The 23,783-nt window shown below is 32.2% G+C and overlaps 1 protein-coding gene across 2 annotated transcripts in view; it reads right to left on the bottom strand.

Annotated features, from left to right (window-relative positions):
• Nucleotides 1-3,297: 3,297 nt before the first annotated feature.
• The window catches only part of LOC145292913 (glycerol-3-phosphate phosphatase-like), a 117,125-nt gene continuing 96,639 nt past the window's right edge, over nt 3,298-23,783 (bottom strand). Inside the window, exons 8-9 of one of the 2 annotated variants that reach the window (XR_013869615.1) lie at nt 7,202-14,771; nt 3,298-7,170 (exon numbers count right to left, since the gene is read on the bottom strand). Coding sequence is in view for 1 of the 2 variants with exons in the window: in XM_080139070.1 (XP_079995196.1) it covers nt 14,420-14,771 (352 nt within the window). In the remaining variant the exon portion in view is untranslated. Of the gene's footprint in view, nt 14,772-23,783 lie in introns of both variants that reach the window. The other variant, XM_080139070.1, reaches the window with a different exon arrangement.

Below are 23,783 nucleotides of genomic sequence, written 5' to 3' on the forward strand. Positions count from 1 at the left end.
ACTTCAACATAAGGTTTTATTGATTGTGAAATAATTGCTTTATGAGCTTTGTTCACAAATAATTGATTGGCCTCACACTTTCTTTCAACATGATACCGTTGGTCTCAGTCTTTTCTATAAACATTATTATGGTAGACGTGTTCTTCAGAATTGTCTGATCTATTCCTTGCTTCCTTTGTTCCAGCTCATTCATCTCCAACAATTTGCTGTTTTTATACCTCATTTTAATACAGCTTTCTATTCCAGTAGTTTCTTCCATGAACTGTAGGCTTATGGAACTCTCGTCCTGCTGTTTTCTTTCTAAACTTTTTTTTTTTTTTTTTCCAAGACCAATAATTATCACAAAGACAAGATATGCTTATCTTCTATTCTCATTAGCTCTTTACATCAAGTGGCTTCATGACGTGTCTGGAGTGGTTTCTATAAAAAAGAAAAAAATGAATGCAATAGTTGGACCTATTTCTTGCACTAAAATTAAAACTGCATGAATCAACATTTACAAGTAAAGAATTACTTAGTTTATCCGATTTTACTTGGAGAGAGCTCTGTAACGCGTGTCTACAGTTTGGAACAGGCAAGGAACATAACTCCATTCTCTAAATATCTTTAAGGCAAGAGATCTCAGTTACTTCCCTTTTAATGGTTTCTACAGTGTGATATTAGTTGCAAAGTTAACTAATTTGCATATTGGTTTTATTAGAAAAAATATTTTAACAAACTTATTGTTTTGGTTTTAATGAAATGGTTCTATTTTGCAGTATTGTTTTATTTCCTAGATAATATTTAGCATTTGTGTTCAAACGTCCCTTTCGTTACAAGGACTGACGTGATTTTCAATAACTTGCAATCTATTTCTAAATTGCAAGTGATTTTCTTTTTCATTTAAAAGATAAATACATTTGTATCGGAATAACTAAAACGTTTAAGCTTATTGATGTGAAATATGTTTCATGTTTACAACAAAATGATAACAAGATGTTTATTTAAAATTATATATTGCAATTATATGAGGGAAAAACAATTTTAATATTCATGATTAAAAAAAACAAAAAAACAGCCAGTTGAGCAGTTTTGACCTCAGTCTTCTAGAGCTGGATGGAGATTCATTTTATTTAAAAAAAAAAATTTAAAACGAAGCATGCTAATGGAGAAAAGAGAAAAACAAAACAAAAAACAGGGAAAGGCTATATATCTAAAATAAACCTACAACCCCATGACGCAGACAACCTCGACAAACCCGACAGGCAGCTAAATCCCACCCCCACACAATAGAGATCCCTAGATGTAAAAGATCTTTCTACTCCAGTAGTTTCTTCCCCAGAACCGCTAGACTCTGGAATTCCATTCCAGGATCCTGCTTCCCTAACTGTACTGAGATGCAAAAGTTCAAGTGCAACGTGAACTGACATCTTGCTGCCCAAATCCCTACATAGTGCCCCAGTAGTTGCTGACCCTGATAGTAGCCCCCTGCACCTGAGTGGCAATGTGCCTTGTTTGGGATGAAAATGTAATAAAATAAACCTACATATGATAAGTGTACAATGATAGAAGCTGCTAGAGGTTAATCTTGTTCAAACCTAAGAGACATTCCTTCTGTTTACAAAGAGAAGGTCTTTAAACAAATGTGAATGATCTCTAAGATCATTTTAAATCAATGTTTTATGCAGTCAAATTGTCAAGTGATAGCGAATCAGCAAAGCCTGCTAGTTATTCTATATTGGAGTCAACTTCACTAAATCTTATAACCCCCATCCGTTTGTGAATCACATCTTATCAGAATCCATATTTCCTCTTTTGGGTCAAAAAAGGAAAACAGCATGCATAAGAAGTGCTAGGCAGACAACCTATGAATACAACATAACAGGCCAAGATCACGGTATAGTATCTGTTCTGATGCTACACACTTCACCTTTTCTGTCCTCGGTCAATGGAGGAGAAATCCATGACAGAGACAATTTTTATTTTTGTTCCTATCCAGAGTGCCCCTTTTTAGGGAGCTGGATTTTACCCACATTAAAAACCGACCTTGTGTCTAACTGCCCTCGTGGGGGAGGCAAGTAAATTGGAACATAACATTTTTTACCAATCATCCAGGTTTGAATAGCGAGTGGTTTTACATTAGTGTACTTTATGCTCAGTGACACTTTTGGAATGCAGTAAAGAAAAATTAATAAGTTTGATGTCCCTGGAGCCCATCCAAGAGATCAACCTAACTAGAGCGGGAGTGATAACATCAAATAAGACCTGAAGCATTGGCAATGGATCAAGTGGAGAGAAGCCATTCAACCAAGTCAACGATCAAAACTTCTAAACTTCTAACTTGTGTAACATGCAGTAGTAATAGTAGCTGTTAGGCATGAGGGGGAGGGGACATTTAAAAAGTATAAATATGCATCGAATATACCAAAATGTTTTTTCATCTGTAATGAAAAAGATTTTGTTTTGTGTTTACAAAAGTTATGAATTAAATGTTTATTATTGTAAATTATAGTTTTAGGTATTTCAAGTAATGAACTTTAAAGTTCACAAAGCAATAAGTTGGTTTACTAAAATCAATCCAGATAAAAAAAAGTGAATAAAGACAGTTCAAATTTTGAATAGTTTATTTCACATAAAAACTTCTAACCAAAGTCATGAAAAAGCTACAAAAATGTTCAACCTTTAACAATACAAAAATAACAATGAATAAAAAGTGTTTTTTAACTAATCACACAGACTGTGGCAAGTCATATCACTTGCTTGTAAATTGCAAGAAAGCAATAGGTTTTTATTGAAGTAAATAACACGTCATAAGAAAATCTTTTCTTATGAATCAGGAGATCAGAAAAAAAAACTTACGAATTGAATACTAAGTGGCGAAAACATGACAAAATAAAAATGGAGAAATTTTTTTAAAAATTCACTGGAAAATTTTTTTAATTTTTTTTTTATTTTTAGTTAAATAAAAACAAAATGTAAAGAATTTTTTTAAATATTTGTCTGACAATGGTTAAGAAATAGTTCAACTTCGAAGTTGACGTTGCTATCTTGATTAATTTATGTGAGAATAAATGTAATGAATTTAGCACAGAACCAATAGTACAGCACATAATATTTAATGGTTTTGTTTTTATTTTTGAGTCTTAGTAAATCTTTCATAATTTTGGGGCTCAACACTGATCATTTCAGATTTGAATGAACATTTGGTGCATATTTTGTAAAGAATTTTTTTTTTTTTTACCCTTCTCAGATAAATTTAAGCATCAAAGTTGTCACTAAATCCGCCCCCATTTTTATTATAAGGAAAAGAATGGCAACTTCTTTTTGTTTTTTTAAGAATCTCCTTGACTGTTTATTTTAAAAAATTTGGTTTTGATAATTCAACAATTCTGACTGAAAATTGTAATAATAATATTGTCAACAAGAATAAAATCTGTTAACATATGAAATAATCTCAAGATAAAAATCTAAATGCATTTGATGGCAGTTCAGGTTTGTAAATAAGAAAAACAATCGAACCATTTTATTTGTCTAATAACATCACAAACCACCGGGCAATAAGCTGACTAGTGGGATATTGGAACCCATTCATAACTGAAGCATTAGTTTTAAATTAACCTTTTTTAAGAACATAAAGAATTTAAATTCTAAACATATTCTATAAATAACATGAACTTTGTGAATAGAAAACTAGGAGTGGATAGGAAATGCTGGCTTATTTGAACACAAAATCCAAAGCAATCCCCACACACAAAAAGAAATCCCTAAATATTAGGATCAATGTATTATTTTACATTTACTTCCTAAGCCAGTAAGAGTACTGGGTGCTATTTTACAATGGCCTACAGCTTTTCCTGGCCTACACTACATTTTGAATCATGGTAATCCATATAGTAATCCTGAGCAAGATCACACAAGATGACTAACAAATTGCAATTCACTGTCAAAAGTCAACCACCTGTGGACTTGAGAGCTCAGCCAGAGAGGATTACATAAGATAATTCTACGCATAGGTGACAAACTGCATGCCCATGTAAGAGTCTTGTATATGATGCAGCACAGATATGAGAATTCATGCCTTTCTCCTGAAGGTAATGGAAAATACAGTTTAGGCTAGAATTGTAATCACGATCACGTCAAATGTTTCTTTCATTATATACGTCTATTTAGATTTTATTAAATATTTAAAAAAACAACTACACTATTCTGTTATCAATTCATTTTTTTTTTTTCTAATTTCTGCTTTAAAACGAAGCCAGTAATTCTAGTTAATAACGGATAGACTAAAGAAACTTGAGCATTAATATCGAGTTAAATTAGAAAGCATTAAGGGATTAATAATTGGTCTGTTATAGTCTTAATGGTAGTAGATCTAGGTTCCAGAAAATGAACTATATTAAAAAAAGACAATTTATATAAAATGCATTAGAATCATTACAGAATCTGGCTAATTTTAATGTCTGAAAACGATTGATTAAGCTTTTATTTATTTATTTTTTTTTAGGGTAAAAAGTTAGGAATAGTTAACATTTGAGAATTTGTTAAAAAGTGTTTACTGATGGAACTCTGCTAGTTTTACACGTGGAAATAAGATTTTTTTTTTTTTTTTTTTTTTTTTTTTTTTTTAAAACAAGAACCCAAGTTTGCCCAGCTTATCCAGTAAATAAATCATTTCGTAAAGAGTTATTTTTTTTTTTTTTTTGCATTTATATAAAGCAAACATGGATATAAATATCACTAATCATCACTAGATAGTAAAAAATAAAATAAAAATAAAACAAATCTTACAATTTTTGTGGATTAAAACTATCTAGGTCCAGTAGAGAATTTTATTCTAATGCGTTTTATATAAATTATATTTTCTTTTTAGTTTACAAATTCTTAAGTGTTAACTATTGTGTACTTTTACCAAAAAGCCAAGAAAAGAAACAAACAAGTGTACAAACAACAAATCTACCGGATCACCACCGGATTGATTTTAAAAAGATCCATAATTTTTTTTAAATGGAGGAGGGGGGGTAATAATGGATACAACTACAATTTCACTGAGATTTAGAAATATTTATTTTATCTACCCTTGCTGCAGCAAAATTATGGGATGGAGATGGGGGTTGTTTGTCATTTTTTTTTGTTTATTTTTTTTGTTTATTTTTTTTGTTTTTTTTAAATGCACAGAATATGATTAATATGAAACATTGGACGACATTAGGAAAAAAAAAAAAAAAATGATCAAAATGAATAGTTAGATTAAAATAATTTCCGATAAGATTTTCTTTCTTTTTATGCCATCGACTTTTTAGAAATGCCAGGAGAAAAAGACATTTTATAAAGAAAAATCAATTCTATCTTCCCCTCAAAAATGCATAAAGAAATCTTTTAACTTTATTTGGTGCAAGTTCAGAGTTCAACCTAATAAAAAAAAAACAAAAAAAACAAACAAAAAAAACTACATATCTATAAAAGTGTGTGTGTGTGTGTGTGTGTGTTGACACTTCTCAACCTATATACTCAATGAATCTTTGATCTACAGACTTGAAATTTTGTATATAGGGATCTGTTTTCATCTTGGAAAAAGGGAAGGGAAATTGGTAAGTGTGGTTGATCGAATTTTTCCGTTTCTCAATTGTTTCATGAATCCACATGTGCAGTCATGAAACATGACAGCCTTTTTATGTTAATAAGTAGATTGGAAAAGCCTTTTTATGTTAATAAGTAGAGTGGAAAAGCCTTTTTATGTTAATAAGTAGAGTGGAAAAGCCTTTTTATGTTAATAAGTAGAGTGGAAAAGCCTTTTTATGTTAATAAGTAGAGTGGAAAAGCCTTTTTATGTTAATAAGTAGAGTGGAAAAGCCTTTTTATGTTAATAAGTAGAGTGGAAAAGCCTTTTTATGTTAATAAGTAGAGTGGAAAAGCCTTTTTATGTTAATAAGTAGATTGGAAAAGCCTTTTTATGTTAATAAGTAGAGTGGAAAAGCCTTTTTATGTTAATAAGTAGAGTGGAAAAGCCTTTTTATGTTAATAAGTAGATTGGAAAAGCCTTTTTATGTTAATAAGTAGATTGGAAAAGCCTTTTTATGTTAATAAGTAGATTGGAAAAGCCTTTTTATGTTAATAAGTAGAGTGGAAAAGCCTTTTTATGTTAATAAGTAGAGTGGAAAAGCCTTTTTATGTTAATAAGTAGAGTGGAAAAGCCTTTTTATGTTAATAAGTAGAGTGGAAAAGCCTTTTTATGTTAATAAGTAGATTGGAAAAGCCTTTATGTTAATAAGTAGATTGGAAAAGCCTTTATGTTAATAAGTAGATTGGAAAAGCCTTTTTATGTTAATAAGTAGAGTGGAAAAGCCTTTTTATGTTAATAAGTAGATTGGAAAAGCCTTTTTATGTTAATAAGTAGAGTGGAAAAGCCTTTTTATGTTAATAAGTAGAGTGGAAAAGCCTTTTTATGTTAATAAGTAGAGTGGAAAAGCCTTTTTATGTTAATAAGTAGATTGGAAAAGCCTTTATGTTAATAAGTAGAGTGGAAAAGCCTTTTTATGTTAATAAGTAGAGTGGAAAAGCCTTTTTATGTTAATAAGTAGAGTGGAAAAGCCTTTTTATGTTAATAAGTAGAGTGGAAAAAGCTTTTTATGTTAATAAGTAGAGTGGAAAAGCCTTTTTATGTTAATAAGTAGAGTGGAAAAGCCTTTTTATGTTAATAAGTAGAGTGGAAAAGCCTTTTTATGTTAATAAGTAGATTGGAAAAGCCTTTATGTTAATAAGTAGAGTGGAAAAGCCTTTTTATGTTAATAAGTAGAGTGGAAAAGCCTTTTTATGTTAATAAGTAGATTGGAAAAGCCTTTATGTTAATAAGTAGATTGGAAAAGCCTTTATGTTAATAAGTAGATTGGAAAAGCCTTTATGTTAATAAGTAGATTGGAAAAGCCTTTATGTTAATAAGTAGATTGGAAAAGCCTTTTTATGTTAATAAGTAGATTGGAAAAGCCTTTATGTTAATAAGTAGATTGGAAAAGCCTTTTTATGTTAATAAGTAGAGTGGAAAAGCCTTTTTATGTTAATAAGTAGAGTGGAAAAGCCTTTTTATGTTAATAAGTAGAGTGGAAAAGCCTTTATGTTAATAAGTAGATTGGAAAAGCCTTTATGTTAATAAGTAGATTGGAAAAGCCTTTATGTTAATAAGTAGATTGGAAAAGCCTTTTTATGTTAATAAGTAGAGTGGAAAAGCCTTTGTAAAGATCGTGTGGAGATGGTCTAATGGTTATCATACTTGACTCAATGTCTTGAGTTTTTGATTTTGGTCTCGGCTCGAGTATTTAAAAAATTTTTTTCACTTACAAGAAGTGAACTGTTTAGAAAAAGCATAATGCTCACATGCACAGGTCTCTGTTTCTGTACGAATTAAAAGACAATATTTATACATATTTTACAACTGGGCAAGGCCAGGTGGCCTGCTAGTAAATAAATACAAATACAGAAACATCTTTTTTTTGACGTATATACATGTGGTGAAATTAAATGGTAGGGTGGACATAGTTAAAAATTCAATTTCAGAGAAATTTAGCTCAGATATAGCGACGTTAAGAACAGTATCCCAGTGACACATGTCCGACAAATTACGTGGATACATTGTCTTATTTTATTCATTTTTTTTCTTATTATGTGTGTAAATTGTAAATTGTTTTGTTCTTGGTGACTGTCATCACTAGGATCCTAAGATGAAGATAAAGGGGAACCATGGCACATGCATTTGAGGTAAAGCGGTTATTTGCAAACACAGTTTACTCTGAGCTGTGTAAAGGAGGAGTAAAACTTTGAAATATCAATATTTTATACCTAATTGAACTTTTTGAATTCCACACTTAAATATATCGTATATCATTTTAGGTATGATACAAGTGAAAGAAACATTAGAATTCCCAGAATTCCATATTATAGATTAATGCAAAGGGGAAAATTGCTGCAAACTTCGGGATTCCACTTTTCACTGTTAACTAAGTGGTTATTAATTCATAATGTAGAGAAAATAATATCTTACCTAGGTCGATTAGGACCTTTTGATGGCAGTCTTCATTATTAATGTTAATAAAGGTATCTATCTACTGCTTTCGTGTGTGTGTGTGTACGCGCATATTTACTAATTTGTGTAAATGAAAATCTTTCCTAAAAATTCAGATACCTTCAATTTTTGTAAAATTTTAGCAATAATTATTAGCGACTAATTTATTAATAATCACCAATTTTCAGTTTCTTTATAAAATATTTTAAAGGGTTATTAAACCCGTTAAAATATTTTATAAGAAAGGCACAGCCTCTCATACGAAATTTCAGATATATCAAATTTGCATGGAATAACAATTAAGCAAGATTCTCTGGATTTCAATTTCTTCTTTAGGTTCCTTAAGCTTAAGTTTTGAATTTTAGACATTTTTTTAAAAATACAAATCATCTAATGGATTTTAAACAATAGAATAAAGATTCTAGATGCAAGGTTTAATAGTATTATATGTTGATTTTTGTCTCTGTAAGGAGACAAAATTGATGCAAAACTGTTCTACTCGGAGAATTAATTTTATCTGTACTGAATCGGGAATTATTACAGTGATTATGTAGTATAAATTATACAAACATTGGCTACACAAATGCATACATATTTCAGTTGCGATTTCTATCAAAAGCCTATATCAGACTGAAATTTTAAGTTTTCATGAGCTGAAAATTTCAGCCTGATGAACTTGGATTTTGAAAGAAATCACAACTGGAACATGTATACACTAGTAGCAAATAATAGATACAATAGTTTGTAAAATAATGAAATCTATACCGTCATACTGCTTTGCTTGTTATCAAACACTTTATAAACACTGGCGTTTCATTGATTACATCTAGAGTTTCATATGTCATATGGATAACATCTAAGACACTATAGCAACACAATTATATATTTTTTTAAATCCCCGAAATAGTTTCATAGTAGATGAAACTGAAATAACATTAGGATTATTGTGAATTCAAGGAAGCAAGTTGATGCAGCGATTGCAGGTGATTAAATGACTTACGGACTAAATAGTTTTCTAACTAATGATAAAAAATATAAAAATAAGTTGTTTTTTTTATGTAGTTTTAAAGGTTTAAAAACTTCCAAGACTAATATATATATATATATATATATATGAGAAAAATGGATGATAAAATTAAAATAGAATAAAAGTATTTATGGATTCATCAATAATTCAAAGAAGGAATTATAATAATGAAAAATCTTTTCATCAGAGGAGAAACATTATAAAAATACCTTACTGGTTAGCATAAATTTTATCCACTGATGAAAAGGGTTTATCTTTGAAAATCCACGCATTAAGGATTTTTCATTATTATAATTCCTGGTTTGAATTTTCGAGGATTCATAAATATAATTTATTATGTTTATTTGTCATCAATTTTTCTTATTTACTTAATTGCTCTATTAAGTACATATCAAGATACTAAAAAGCTCAATAAGTTTCAATTTAAAGATAACGTATGTGTGTGTGTGTGTGTGTGTGTGTGTGTGTGTGTGCAAGGTGGAATCAAGGGTGGATATAAATATAGATGCAATGATTTGTAAAACAAATAAGGAGAATATTAGGCCAGAGAAGTGGATTGTTGGATCTTAGGATGAAGCTTGCTAATATACAAAAAAAAAATTAAATACAACATGAGAAAAAAAAAAAGAAATGGTTGAAAATAAGGTAAACAGAGAATACTGATGATTGATCATTAGAGACACCAGAAGAATCATTGGTGTTATTTTACATTCAAAATGGAAAACAAGTGATATCGGAGATTTCATTTTTTTTTTTTTTTTTTTGAGTATGTTCACTCAGGAAATTTTTGAACATTAGCAGCAAAAGATTTTTAAGGTATTATCATACATTAGGACTCATTGCTAGTTCATTCAAAAATAAACTTAAATTTTACAGCGCTTATGTCAATGGATACTCAAATCTAAGGGAGAACCAGAATAGACATAGCAAAAATAAGCATATTTTGCAAGGTATAATTTGGGACACTTATAAATTAACATACACAAAACAAAAATGTACGTTAAATAATCATTTAATTACTAAATTTAGTAAACAACCCGTTACAATGAAACGATGGTAATTAATAAAAAACAAATTAAATAAACTTGTTAACGAAAATAAAAAATAAGAAATTTGTTTTTCTTTTTTTAGGCAATCAGTCAGCGTCAGGATGATTAAAACTTTTTTAAGGAGTTAAACTGTCAATTTCTGGCTATGATTATAGTTTTTATTTTTTTAATTATTTTATTTTAGTATTCTGTAGTTTCACCTAGCAATTTAATAAACAAAAAAAACAAAAAAAAAAACACAAACAAACTTGCACTGTCTTTTCTCTTCTTGAGTACTTGTATCGTTAAAACTCATCCAAAAATAAACAATAAAAATTATCCATGTTCCACCTTCATCTCATGGAATTTCTTTGGTAGAAAAGAGAGAAGGGAGATGTATTTCCCTGTATAATTATTGCCATCAGGAAACAATATGTGATGTTTTTTCTGTTAATTAATAAGTTTATTTAATTTTTGTTTCATTGTAACAGGTTGTTTACTTTTGTTTTGTGTAACGTTAATTAATAAGTTTATTTTGTTAAATAACATTGTTCTATTTTAAGTTTGTTGATTAACTTTTTTTGTTGTTGTTGTTGTTGTTGAAATTTCCGGGACTAACTTCATCCGGCGCTTGCAGGAATTGTATTCATATATTTTTTTTACTGCTTCAACAATTTCTGGGACTAACCACACTCAGGTATAGTTTGATCGCTAACTTGTTTCCCTTTCGTAAACTGCTTCAGCAATTTCTGGAACTCTGTTACAGTAATCGTGTAATCATTTCTTTTTTTTTTTTTATTTAACATTTTTTCATTGTTCTACTGGATTATTTCAGCGTCACAAATTATACCTTGCAAAATTGGCTTATTTTTTAAATGTCTATGCTGGTTATCTCCCTTAGATTTGAGTATTCGTTGACATAAGCACCAATTTTAGTTTAGGTAATCATTACTTTAAGGTGTAAACGTAATATCAAGGGAGATAACTTATTTCAAATTACCGGAAATTTATCAATTAATTTTTAAAGGTTTTGGTGCTAGTTTTTGTTGAGATCTATGCAAAGTATGGCAGTCCAAAAATAAAATGGGACAACCGATATACTTACCAGTGAAAAAATATTAGCGCACACCAAAAATTATAAACACTAAGCGAGTAGAATTTTAATAAAAAATAAAATTAACTATTTGGAGTCAACGAACTTTGAACAACATTAGAGTCTCATCAGCATATCATAGATGCTTATCTTTAAGAAGACATCACTAGGCACCGCCAAAACTATGGGGGTGGGGGCAGGTCAGTACTTTTTGAGGGACCGTCTTTTTAAAAATCTACCAAAAATCAGGTAATTATCCGATCAATACGAAATTTTCAGCGATTATTAAGAGAAGAATGAACTTTATAACAGTGTACTTATTTTTCATAAACGATATTTATATATATATATTTTTTTTGCTTACAACCCCCCCCTGTTTTGAAGTGGGAACAGATATGCTTAAAATAATCATCTGAAACTGAACACAACATATTCTGTTGTTGTAAGGGACAGAATTATAGATTTAAAAAAAAAAAAAAAATTGTTTGCATACCTTATTTTGACGTCTGAATATCAGAACTTCGATTGTGTTTAATTATCCCGCTTTTGAGTTTTGAAGTGTGAAATTCGGTGAATATGTTAAGTAAAATAATTAATTTAAGTTAAGCAAAACAAAAAAACATTTTTTTTAATATTTATACGAAAAAAGCCATTTTAAAATCTTTGATAAATAAATTAACAATTTTTTTTTAGCGAGCCGAATAATGCATGACCATTATTAAACAGGGCATGCTTTGAAGAATTGATACAAAAAAAAAAAAAAAAAAAAAAAAAAAAAAAAAAAATCGATAAATATTGTGCCCTTTGTGTTAAAAATAGCATCATTTTTTTCGATCCCATTTGAAAATGTTTGCCGCCTTTCGACTACGGTGGACCAAACGCGCTGAAATAATTTTTTTTTTTATTCTGCTTTAAATTGCCCCCCCCCATTTTGGGGAGCCTGGTCCCCCACACACATACACATTAAAAACCAAACTCATACAAATGGTCACCCATCTGGTACTGGCCAGCCTCAGCTTAATAATACATTGAAATTTTCGTCACTGAAAAATAAGTTTTTTTGGCCTGTTTGGTCTTCCATAGTTTGCTTCTTATCAAACGCAAACAGTGTCGATCTAGACTCTAGATCGACGCGAAATAACTGGTTACCTATATGAATAAGTGGAATTATTTGAAATCCAGGTACTTATATTATAATATTTTTGCATATTCTCTTAGAAAATCATCCTAAATCTTAGTTAGACAATAAATAAATAAATTATTTCAAAAACCTTTTTTTTTTAAATATTTATGTACGTTTTTTGTGGAAGACAAAAAATGTCAATTGTTAACTTTTTGGGAAAATTTAACATTTAAAATTTAATTAAAAATAGTAGAAAAAGTTTTACATTATTCTGCTTTCTATATGATAAAATTCAGGGTTTTATCTTTCTGGAAAAAAAAAAAAAGTTATTCAGAAATAATGGATTTTAAATGTAATTTCGTTTTAAAAAAACAACAACAACTTGATTTTGCGGCCATTTTTGGCGGTGCCTAGACATCACAGTCTTGAGTTCAGAGTTTGTTGATAACCAATAGTGAGTTAATTTGTGCCATTTTTTTTTAATCATAATTTTATTTACTTACTTCTTCATAATTTTTGGTGTACACCAATGCTTTTCAACTGAAGAGTACAAGTTTTCTTTTTTTTTTTTTTTTTCAATTGCCATATTTCGCTTGCATCTCAATATGAATAAACATTTTTTTTTATGTTAACGATGAAACCATATTAATGGACAAATAAAAAATGCCAACAATAAACCTGTAAGCATTATTTTTACCAACATAAATTATTTTAAAAGGAAATACCGTTGAGAAATTAGTTAAATTGATTTTGGTTTACTTATTTGTCACCTGTTTGTGTTGATTTTTTTTTATATTTAATATTTAAGTTTAAAACAATTGAAGATAAAGTAAAATAATCCATCCTGTTCAACCATTACTGAAAGTGAGTACATAACCGGGGTTCAACCATTACAGGGAGTGAGTACATAACCGGGGTTCAGCAATTACAGGAAGCGAATACATAACCGGGGTTCAGCAATTACAGGAAGCGAATATATAACTGGGTTCAGTCATTACAAGAACCGAGTACATAACCGGGTTCAGTTATTATAGGAAATTATTTATATATATTATTATTTATAATTATTTATATATTGTTATATACAACCGGGATTAGTCATTACAGGAAGTGAATACATAACCGGGTTCAGCTATTACAGGAAGTGAATAGCTGACCAGATTATTTTACTGACTGTTTACTGCAAATTAAATTACTTAAAACAAACTTAAAATATTTAATAAATATAATTATATAAAAAAATTTTTAAGGAAAAAAAAAAAAGGATTAACAAATGAGTAGGTATAGTAAAATAAATGCTTTTTGACTAATTTTCAAACTTTGTTTTTTTTTTCAAAATAATTCATGTTGGTAATAGTAATGATCATCCTATCCCTTTTCAGGTGATTGCGTACAAACACCCTGAAAATTTTAAAATATATATTTTAGATTTAGAGTGGAGTATAAGTTTAGCATATAAATGTAACAAAGTGATCACACTTTTCAACCAGATAGCGTTTGAACATGTAATGTTTTTGATTATTATTTTTTTGTTGTCACCCGGACTGAGTGTTAAGAATCAGGAAGAGTATGCGAATTAAGAAAATTTCATTGATTTTTTTTTTTTTAAAAGCTATATCTTAGGAATTGTGGGCCTTTGACATGCATATACATTAAAGGTTTTGATTTAAAAGTGCATGATCTTTGTTATATGGCCTTTAAACGCTATCCGATTAGAAACTTCTGGCCCAGAAATAGGTGGTCATTTTACATAAAATTTATATGCAAAATTGATTTCCCATTCTAAATTCCAAAACAATTTTTAACCACCTCACCTTAAAAAGGTAGAATCTTTTCTCTTTGAGAGAGAGAGAGAGATGAAGGGAGGTAATATTAGCATATGTGTCTCATGTACAAATATACCCATTTTTTTTTTTTTTTTTATATTAAAAAATTTCTTTTTTTTATTAATTGCTTTAACGAAACAACTAAAAAATCTGAAAAGGGTGATTTTGATATAAATTCTGTCTTATGAGATTTTCGTTTCTGGTAAATGCAAGACATCTGCATTCAGGGTTGTTTAGCGGGGGGGGGGTACATTTCGGTAAAAAAAACTGAAAAGAAAAAAAAAGGCAAATTAACTTTCTGAATTTCTATAAGTTTTGTAGGCCCAAAGAAGTTCATCATTACAGACTGCATCATACAGGGCCACATTAGCGAGCATAACCAAAGGGTCGCACTGGTTCAGTAGGCATTCTTTACTAGGCCATTTTCGACGGTCCAACTCAAAGAGGCGTCGCCTCACGGTGGATTTTTTTTTGAGGTTTGGATTTCGATTTTGAGTGCCTTTTCTGCGTCGTTTCTCTGGACTTGGACCATCACTGAAAAGACTTGTGTTCCAAGCAAATCTCAATGGACCAGCTTCCTTGCCATCAGGGAAATGCCAGCTGCAAACGCGGCTGTTCGTTGTAGGAACAAAATTGTGTCGTCTGAAATACAAGAAAATAATCATAGATGAAAACAGAAGGGAGCAAAATTATTCTCAGTTCAACATCTTGTGATACCATGTGTTATACGACAACAACATAGTCAACCCCAATGTTGTGTGTTGGTCTATCTTTTCATCTGGCCATCTCACGCAGCTATCAGTGGGTGTGCAGGTGTTCACAAGTAATATATATGTATACACACAGATATACACACACATATATATATATATATGATGATTGCAACGTCTTGTCAGACGAGTGCCACTCCCTCAGACATTTAAAATTCATGAGCCCAAATGCCTGAGGGAGTATCTATACAAAGATGATGTTACAGAGTCTTAGCTTTGTATGACAGCTAAGTCTCTCTCTCGGTTCAAAATGTTGAGATCCAGCAACAAGCAAGAGCAAGATAGCCAGCAACAAATTAAACTGCAGACCAGCTTAATGCGGGTACTGGTCTTCCGCTTTATGGTTTTTTAAATCAGAGATTTGCTTCTCCTAGAAAGGTTGCCTTCACCACGGCTTACGGGAGCCCTCTCCACCCCAATATATATACACACACAGATATACACACACACACACACATTAGCAAAAGTACCAGTTGTTGACTGGGTTCAAAAACAGCCTACAGAAAATGGACTGATTTATGAAAGTATGATAGGTTATGAAAAGGAAGGGTTGTAAAGAGATAGCTTCGAATTTGAGGGTATCAAAACCAAAGCAAAATATGATGAAAGTAAAAATAAAATAAATAAACCCCATAATTTATTATACCATACATGTTCACACTGAAACACTTGTTACAATATTCTGTGGATATATATTAAAAAACCTTGTTAAACTTTGTGACATATTTCCATTCTATGGAGGTCAGGCGTGAGCGAACACCCCATAATTTTATTATACCATATTTCTTCAAACTGAAACATAATTATCAAAGTATACTTACGCAGATAGATATGAAAAGTCTTTATTAAAGTTTGTGCCTATTTCCATTCTATGGAGGCCAGGCGCGAACGCAGGACCCACAATTTTATTATACCATCCCTATTTAAGTTAAAACATACTTATCAAAGTATTCTTATGTACATCTATATCAAAAACACTTGTAAACGTCTTTTTTTAATTTTTTATTTCCATACTTTGTGGATCAGGCACGAACGCAAACCTCACAATTTTAATGAACCACCGTTCTGCCAGATCAAACATATCCATTCCTGTGTCTCGATACATCTATCATTATATGTAATCAGTTTTTTAAAATAGTCAACCATATAGGAGCTTATTCGTGACCAGACACACACACATTCAGCTTATATATATATATATATATATATATATATACATAAAAACCTAAACAGAAAACACATTCCATACATATTAGTTGGACTCTGGGTGTGTGTGTGACACCATCATTAGAAAGTATCCTTTAAGCACTAATATCCAGATCTTAGTTTTTCTAGCAAGCTCAGCTTTGTTAGTTGACATCAGCTCATCTCAAATCTCCTAAAGCTCTCTTGATCTGGTCCAAGCCACAACTAGTGTTCGACTGTCAAACTTGCAACTCACGTACGTCAACTGTTGCAAACTCAACACCAACTGTCATAAAACACTAAATCTCTGGTCGGGTTTCTTGCCCGGACCAGGAGAAATCTGGAGAGTCACATTAGTTCGGGCAAGGAGTCCAACCAGATAGATTTCTGAACAAAACAAAAAAAACTGACCAATCCTTTGTTTCTGTTCACTATCACACTTCAACCAACAACCCCCACCTCAGCTTCCTTTCATGTTCCATTGGTGAACAACTTCCTCTCCATTATTCTGCTGATAAATCTATTTCCTTTTTTTGTTATATTTCTTTTTCTCTCCTACGTCCTAACAATTTGGGGAGGGGGGCATTAATAGTATCACATTCTCTTTTGAGGGGGAGGGGGATACTATAAATCCCCCCCCCCCCACACACACACACACTCAGTGAGAAAGATTAGCCAGGAAACGAATGACAGTGGAGCTATGGAATATCTGGAAATATCTTTTCAATCATCAAATCCTTTCTCCGGTAGGTTTATGTATCCATTAATGGACAGAAGTCTAAAGCACACAGTATAAATGCTGGCATGCCTTAAGGATCCATTCTTAGCTCAACTTTCTTCCAGATCTTCAATGATCCAACTCACATTCTATGATCATTCAACAACAAATATGCAGATTGCAACCATCTATGGCAACACTTTGAAGAGCATCAATAATCAGGATTCTTATTCTCTATTCCAACCTGAAGCACAGTGCAATGGACACAAACGTGGCTGGTTACTCGTAATATGTCTAACATTAACCTTCTCATCAATGCTCAGATCCTCACCTCTACCCCAATTGAAACAAATGGTTTTCTCTTTAAAAGAATCTCTCTGGTTTGTTAAGCTTCTAAGACTGATTTTCACTCCAGAAATGAACTTATATTGAATCCATTGCTAAGGTAGCTGTAAAAATGGCTGGATCATTCTACGATTCCAGAAGGTACTTCCCGACTCAATCTTTTACCTGTATAATAATCAAATATGTCTTAAGATGGAGTACCTGAGAGATGCTGCTTAGAACACACTTGCCTTGATAGAGTACAAATGCGACTTCAAAATCTAGTGAGCAGTGTCCTCTTCCCTTTCCTACAGCCTCTTTTTCAGAAAAAAAGATATTGCTAATCTTGCTCTATTGTTATTTTCATTGTAAGTGCTTAACTTCACTCCAATCTGCCCCTCCCCCATAAAACATCCAAAACAAAAACTTGTTTAGCTACAGCTACTATAAAAAAATTCTTTCTTCCTATGTGTATATAAAAAAAAAAAAAAAAAAATTAAATTTCCACAAACAAAGTTTCTAGTGCAAATAGCGGAGAGGGAGTCTGAAAATTGAACTTCGCTTTAAGTTTCGGAAAAGTTAGGTCACATGATAGTCCACCGACAGTATCACAAGAGATGATTAACCCTTTGAATGATCATAGATATTCTTGCCTTTGGTAGCATTTGTTATATAAATCACCTTTTTGTTTTGTTGTCTACACTAATAAATGCTGTTACTCTTCTACCTAACTTATTTTAAATGTTTACTCAAGTTTAAACTCTGTGCACCCAAAACTCCAAAGAATTTCCGCTATCTTGTTCTAAGTTAACTCAGCACGACTTATTTCAAGATTAAAAAAAAACGCCTTAAAATAAGTAAAAACACTAAACGGTACATATGCATCTATAATAAACAAATAACATAAGTCTATATTCCAAATTTCATGATGTTGACCATCTTACAATTTATTTCTTTAATTACATTGACATTCGCAATTCTTGACAGCAACTGTTTTGTAGTGCAAAATGATTCACTTAATTATTATGTCAATCGATGAATCTATTGCGCCCATAACTCATCAGAAGAAATAGCAACTATCAATTCATTAAAAGAAAAAAAATGCATTTGGGCATGATTACAAAATTTGAAAATTGGGAGAGAAACTGCAATTATCTTTTATTTTACCTTTTGCTAACCTGGGTGTCCAGCGTCGCTCGGATGTTTGGAGGTGTGTTGAGAGAGAGAGAGAGAAAAAAAAAAAAAAAGTAAAGTAAAATAAAATACAAAAATAAAAATAAAAACGTGGTAGTAGGCAGGCAGGTTCGAACCCATACCACAAAGGAGGAAAAGAACATGGAGAAAAAAAAAAAAAAAGAAAAAAAGTGCCGTCATCGCCGTGTTGAAAGTTTTAGGCAGACATGCATACATTTAAACAGACAAGTGAGATTTATATTATAGACTAGCGAGGGGTACCCGGCGTTGCCCGGGTGTTTGGAGGTGTATGTGGAAACTCCAGGGAGGGAGGGGGGGGGTTAAAAAATGTTTTGTTTTGGTAGGTAAATATGAGGATCGAACCCGAACCGTTGAAGCAAAGTTGTAAATTAAAGTGTGAAAAAAAAAAAAATAGTGCGACGTTAACGATTGCCCCACTGCGAAATGCTAACGGAAACACGTTTGAATTTATTTAATTACTTGGATTTGGCAGGTGCACGTTTTAATGAGTTAATGAGGTCAAGTTTGACTGCGGGATTTTTATTTTCCCCAAGATGTTATAGGAAAAAGACTAACCCACATGAGGCGAGCGACAAATGTTGAATATTTATCTTCCCAAAATCGAGCAAATTAAATGGACAGGCGAGCTTCGTTGTTAACTCTGAGATATTAGGATTTATATGTGATATAAATGTTTTAAAAAGTTGTTAGGCGAGCGACCGCTTCTCTGAAAAAAGCCTTTTGTAGACATACAGAAAAAGCGAACACACATACATACATTTTCACTTTTATATTTATAGATTACGCCATTTTTTAATTTTATAAATCATGCCCAAATGTATTTTATTTTCTTTTAATGGATTTATAGTTACTATTTCTTCTGACGAGTTAAGGGTAGAATAGATTCATTGATTGCTGTAATAATTAAGTGAATGTTTTTGCACTATGAAACAGTTGCTGTCAAGAAGTGTCAATGTAATTAAAGAAATAAATTGGAAGATGGTTGTAGAGGAACTAAGCAACAATCCGTTGGTTCTGCAGAGATGACAAAATAGGATTCACAAAAGAACCGCTCTCATTCGAACCCGGAATCCGTCCAGTACAAAGAAAAGAGATATGCAAATTGTGGTACTGTCGGGATTAAAAGTGACTGCATAGGTGAACGTTTTTTGGGTTTTTTTTTTTTATGCGAGAGCAACAGAACATAATCTTGTGGATGCAATCAAACGTAATTGTGATTTTTTGAAGAGAAGAATATAACTTTATTGCATGGGTGATGGAAGACGAGCAAGGAAAAGTTATGACCTTTTTTATATTCAAGCTATTTCGGCACTATCAATATGTGATTAAGACAGTTTGACATTCGGCTGATCCCCAAGTTCAGTGGCACAGCGACATATACTCCAATAATGGAATGGTTAGAGGACCGGGAATTGATGTGAGCTGTGCAAAATGATCAAGGTGGAACGAATCCTGCTACCGAGATTGAAGTGTGCAGCTCAAAAAACGTATCAGCAGCTCTTGCAAGTATAGCGAAACGACGTCGAAGAAATTAAATGTGCCCTTAAAAAGCCTACAGAACAGACCCATTTGTGGCCTTCAAACGATTTACTCGCCACCTATGTCTGGGAGAGACTGTTGATGAGTTTCTGATGGACTTGCAACAGCTGGCACGGTTGGTGGGCAAAATGCCACCAGAATGCTGAATGACAAGCACCTTCATTAATGGACTACTGTATTATGTAAGAGGACTTTTGCGATTGTCATCTAGAATGGATACCCTATCATTGAAAGAACTGTTTGAAAGAGCATGTGCCATGTTGGACAACAGGGCTGGGGATCTTGCCGCTATAGTGCAAACTAGACAGGCCTCCACACGCACCAAAGCCTGGCAAGGTTAGCAGGAGTGGCTGCGTTTACTGCTTTAGATGCGGAAGCCCGGACCATCTGGCCAGAAACTGCATGCAGCGCGACAGTGGTAGCAATTAGAGAGATCAACTATACATTTTTTTCTTACAAAAAACAGGGGGCCTAACAAGAAAGTGTCCGGGAAACGGAAACAGGGAAAGACGTCAGCACCACTCTCTCCCCATTCTAATTAAAAAAAGCGCTCCCCATTGAACTATAAAAACTTACAAAACTAGGTAGAAAACAAACACTTAGAAAAATCAATTTTATTTTTTTTAAAACAGTAAACAAGTAAAAAATAATTTTTAACAAATATTATGGGATGTGTATTCTTTTAAAAACAATATCTCCTTCAAGAATGGTCATAAAATGTGTTTTCAATCGATATTTATTCAATAATGGACCAGTTTTCCTACCTAGCAAAAATGAGTGAATTTTCTGTATATGAATTTTGCTAATTCCTTATCGGAACTAGTATGCCCTTATTTTGTCAGCTCATCTTTTTAGTGGTCTGATCGTCCTGTTGATCCTTTGTGATCAACAGAATCAGAGTGCAGTACCTGTTCTGATGCTATACTAAAGTTGATTTGTCCAAATGTTATTGGCATTAAAATCTTGTGTTTACAGATTTATTATTTTTATTATTACTACCACATATTTTTATTATTACTACCACATAGTTGGAGTCTGACCATCAGGAAACATGTCCAAGCCACATGGTGCACATCTACGAAACTTGAAGATAACCATGAATATGTATAAAAAGCATCAAAAAGGTGGCTGACGTACACGAGTGAGGACCCCATATTGAAATATGCATCGGCTCCAATGTTGTACGCACAGTGTTTCAGGGAGCGTCCATTAATGTGAAAAGAAAGGAAAACATTTTGGTGTGTGTGGCCTTTTTTTTTTTTTTTTTTGGCTTGAACTTTGCACTTTTCAGATTATTTTATGTTCTTTCTTTGGCTGGAGATTAATTATTTTTATTTATTTTTTAATAAAATAATTATTAAAACAAAAACAGTCGGGTTCTCATCGAGTAGGTTTTTTTTAAAATTATTATTCAAGAAAATAAAGATACTCATGCACTTAAAGGATTTTTTTTTTTTTTTTTGCCGGAGATTATAGTTATAGGTAAATTAATGAAAGTCCAAATTAGCACTTGTGGCGATAAACAAAAGCCTGCCATGGAATGTCGTTAGTGTTTTTTTACTCATATCGAAAAACACCGAAATTTTATTTTTGTATTAGTGCACTTACTGATCCGCACTATTTTTAAATAGTACTTTCAAGTTTAAAGTTTTATGATATGCTTTTATTAAATTTTTAGGTGAAAATACAGAATAGGTTTAAAACACCCTCCCCTCCTCATGTTTAGAATGGCTTTCTAAATAATGTTTTTTATTTCAGCACGGATCAATAAGTGCATGAGTACCTTTTTTTTCTTAAACAAAAAACCTATTCGACGAGAACACGACTGTTTTTGTTTTAATAACTTTTTATTCAAAAATAATTTCAATTGATCAAAACATGTTTGCCCCCCCCCCCAGCTTATTGGAAATTTTTTTAATTACCATATTTTTCATGCTCTAAAAATTGTTTAAAAATTATCTAGTATCTTTTCGCTTGTCATGTTATAAGCCTCTCTATACATGGCCTTATCGATATGAGACTGTTGCAGTGGTTTTAACCACCAGTTATAAAAACCAGTTGACTGCACAGCTAAAATATTAAGACACAGAGGCAAAAAGAAAAGAACAGCAAAGCAAGAATGATGAAAAAGCTGAAGTCAGTTCAAAGACGACCTATTGCCTTCTATTTACAAAAAGGAAGTAAGAACGGTAACCTGCTGAGGGCTGTAAGTGGTGTTGGAAGGCTGCAGGAGGGTGTGGCAGGCACTGGAAGGGTGCAGGAGGATGCGGCAGGCGCTGGAAGGGTGCAGGAGGATGCGGCAGGCGCTGGAAGGGTTCCCGCCTGCTTGCCCCAGCCGGCCACCAACGTGCTATATTTATGAGAAGGTATCATTATAACACGTGGTCTTACTGTCGGAATTTTTTTTTTTTTCACATCGCCTTCAGCAGTGCAAAAGGAAGTAGGTGTGGGGGGTGTGGGTTGTCAGCCGTTTTGGTTAGCCTGCAGCATTCATGTTACCCCTCCTCTTATGATCTTGGCCCCATTGTCTAGCAGTCGTTTGACATGAAAGGCCTTTTCAGCTGGTGAGTATGCGTGCACCACTCTCCTTTTTTGTCATTTAAGTCCTCGGTCATTTCTCTCTATTTAGTGTCTTTCCTTTTTCTTAGTAATATCCATCATCATTGCTTGATGGTGATTGGCCGCTGTGAAACAGTGCCTGGAATACCCTTTCTTGCGTCCTTTTTCAAATCAGTTCCGGATAAGACTTCTTGAGAGCAAGTCTCTTCTGGGATTCCGTCGTGTGGAGACATACGTAAATTCATTCAACTACTTCAAGAGTAGAGAGCCTTTATTGGAGCAGTTGAAATTGTTCTAAAATACACCATTTATTGAAGGAGAAAAGAGAGAAAAAGTGTGGCAGAGCCTATCATCATTTTTATTTTTCTAAACTGTTGAACGAGAAACTCGTCAACATTGAAAGGGGACAAAGAAAATAAATCAAACGGATGAAGTAGCCAGGCAAACCTTTTCAGAGAAAAGGAATATTATTTCAGGAGAAGGAAAAAGACAACCATTACTGAGAAAGAAGAAGCAGAAAAAGAAAAGGAATTTTATTTCGGACACTTCATACTATGAAGAGAGAGCCATACTTAAAAAAAAAAAAAAAAAAAAAAAAAAAAAAAAAAAACAGGGGAGAAGAAAAAACCTTAAAAGAACTTTGCAACTCAGCCTTGCCTGTTTTCTTTCCTGAAGAAAAAAAAAAACAAAAAAACTTTTCGTTGAAAGACTTCAACCTTTCTTGCAAATAAGAATTGTTGTTTCTATTTTTATTTATTTATTTATTTATTTCATAAATTACCTTAAGGGTTTTTTTAAACCCGAGCTTTGGAAAATAAAAGCAACAATACCATTTTATTTTCTTTTAATAAAATTCGGATCATTTTAATCACATTTTGGATCTGTACTTCATTTGCTCATTTCTTTAGTTTCCCTATTTATGGAAAATTTGCTTTACATTTTTTCCTTTCAATTTGTTACTCCCAAGAAAAAAAAACAAAAAAAACGGATTTTGATGACGACCCCAATACATCCGCCAGCCCACCTATTCTGTACTTTCACTTAATTTTTTTTATAACAGATATCAACCAATTTTCTTGAATTACCTATGACTATAATCTCCGCCCTCCCCTAAAAAAAAAAAAAAAAAGAAAAAAAAAAAAAAAAAGAAAAAAATCCGAAAAGCGCAAAGTTCAAGACAACATAAAGAAAAAATAAGGCCACAGACGCCTAAATTCTTTCCTTTCCGGATTAAGGTGCGTACAACATCGGAGCCAATGTGTATTTTGGTATGGAGGGCCTCACTCGTGTTCGTCCACTGGAAGAGCAAATTTCAAACAAAATTTAAAAAAATGCCAAACTTTT

This window comes from Euprymna scolopes, chromosome 14 (assembly GCF_053919585.1).
Source record: "Euprymna scolopes isolate OS-2025 chromosome 14, ASM5391958v1, whole genome shotgun sequence".
NCBI lineage: Eukaryota > Metazoa > Mollusca > Cephalopoda > Sepiida > Sepiolidae > Euprymna > Euprymna scolopes.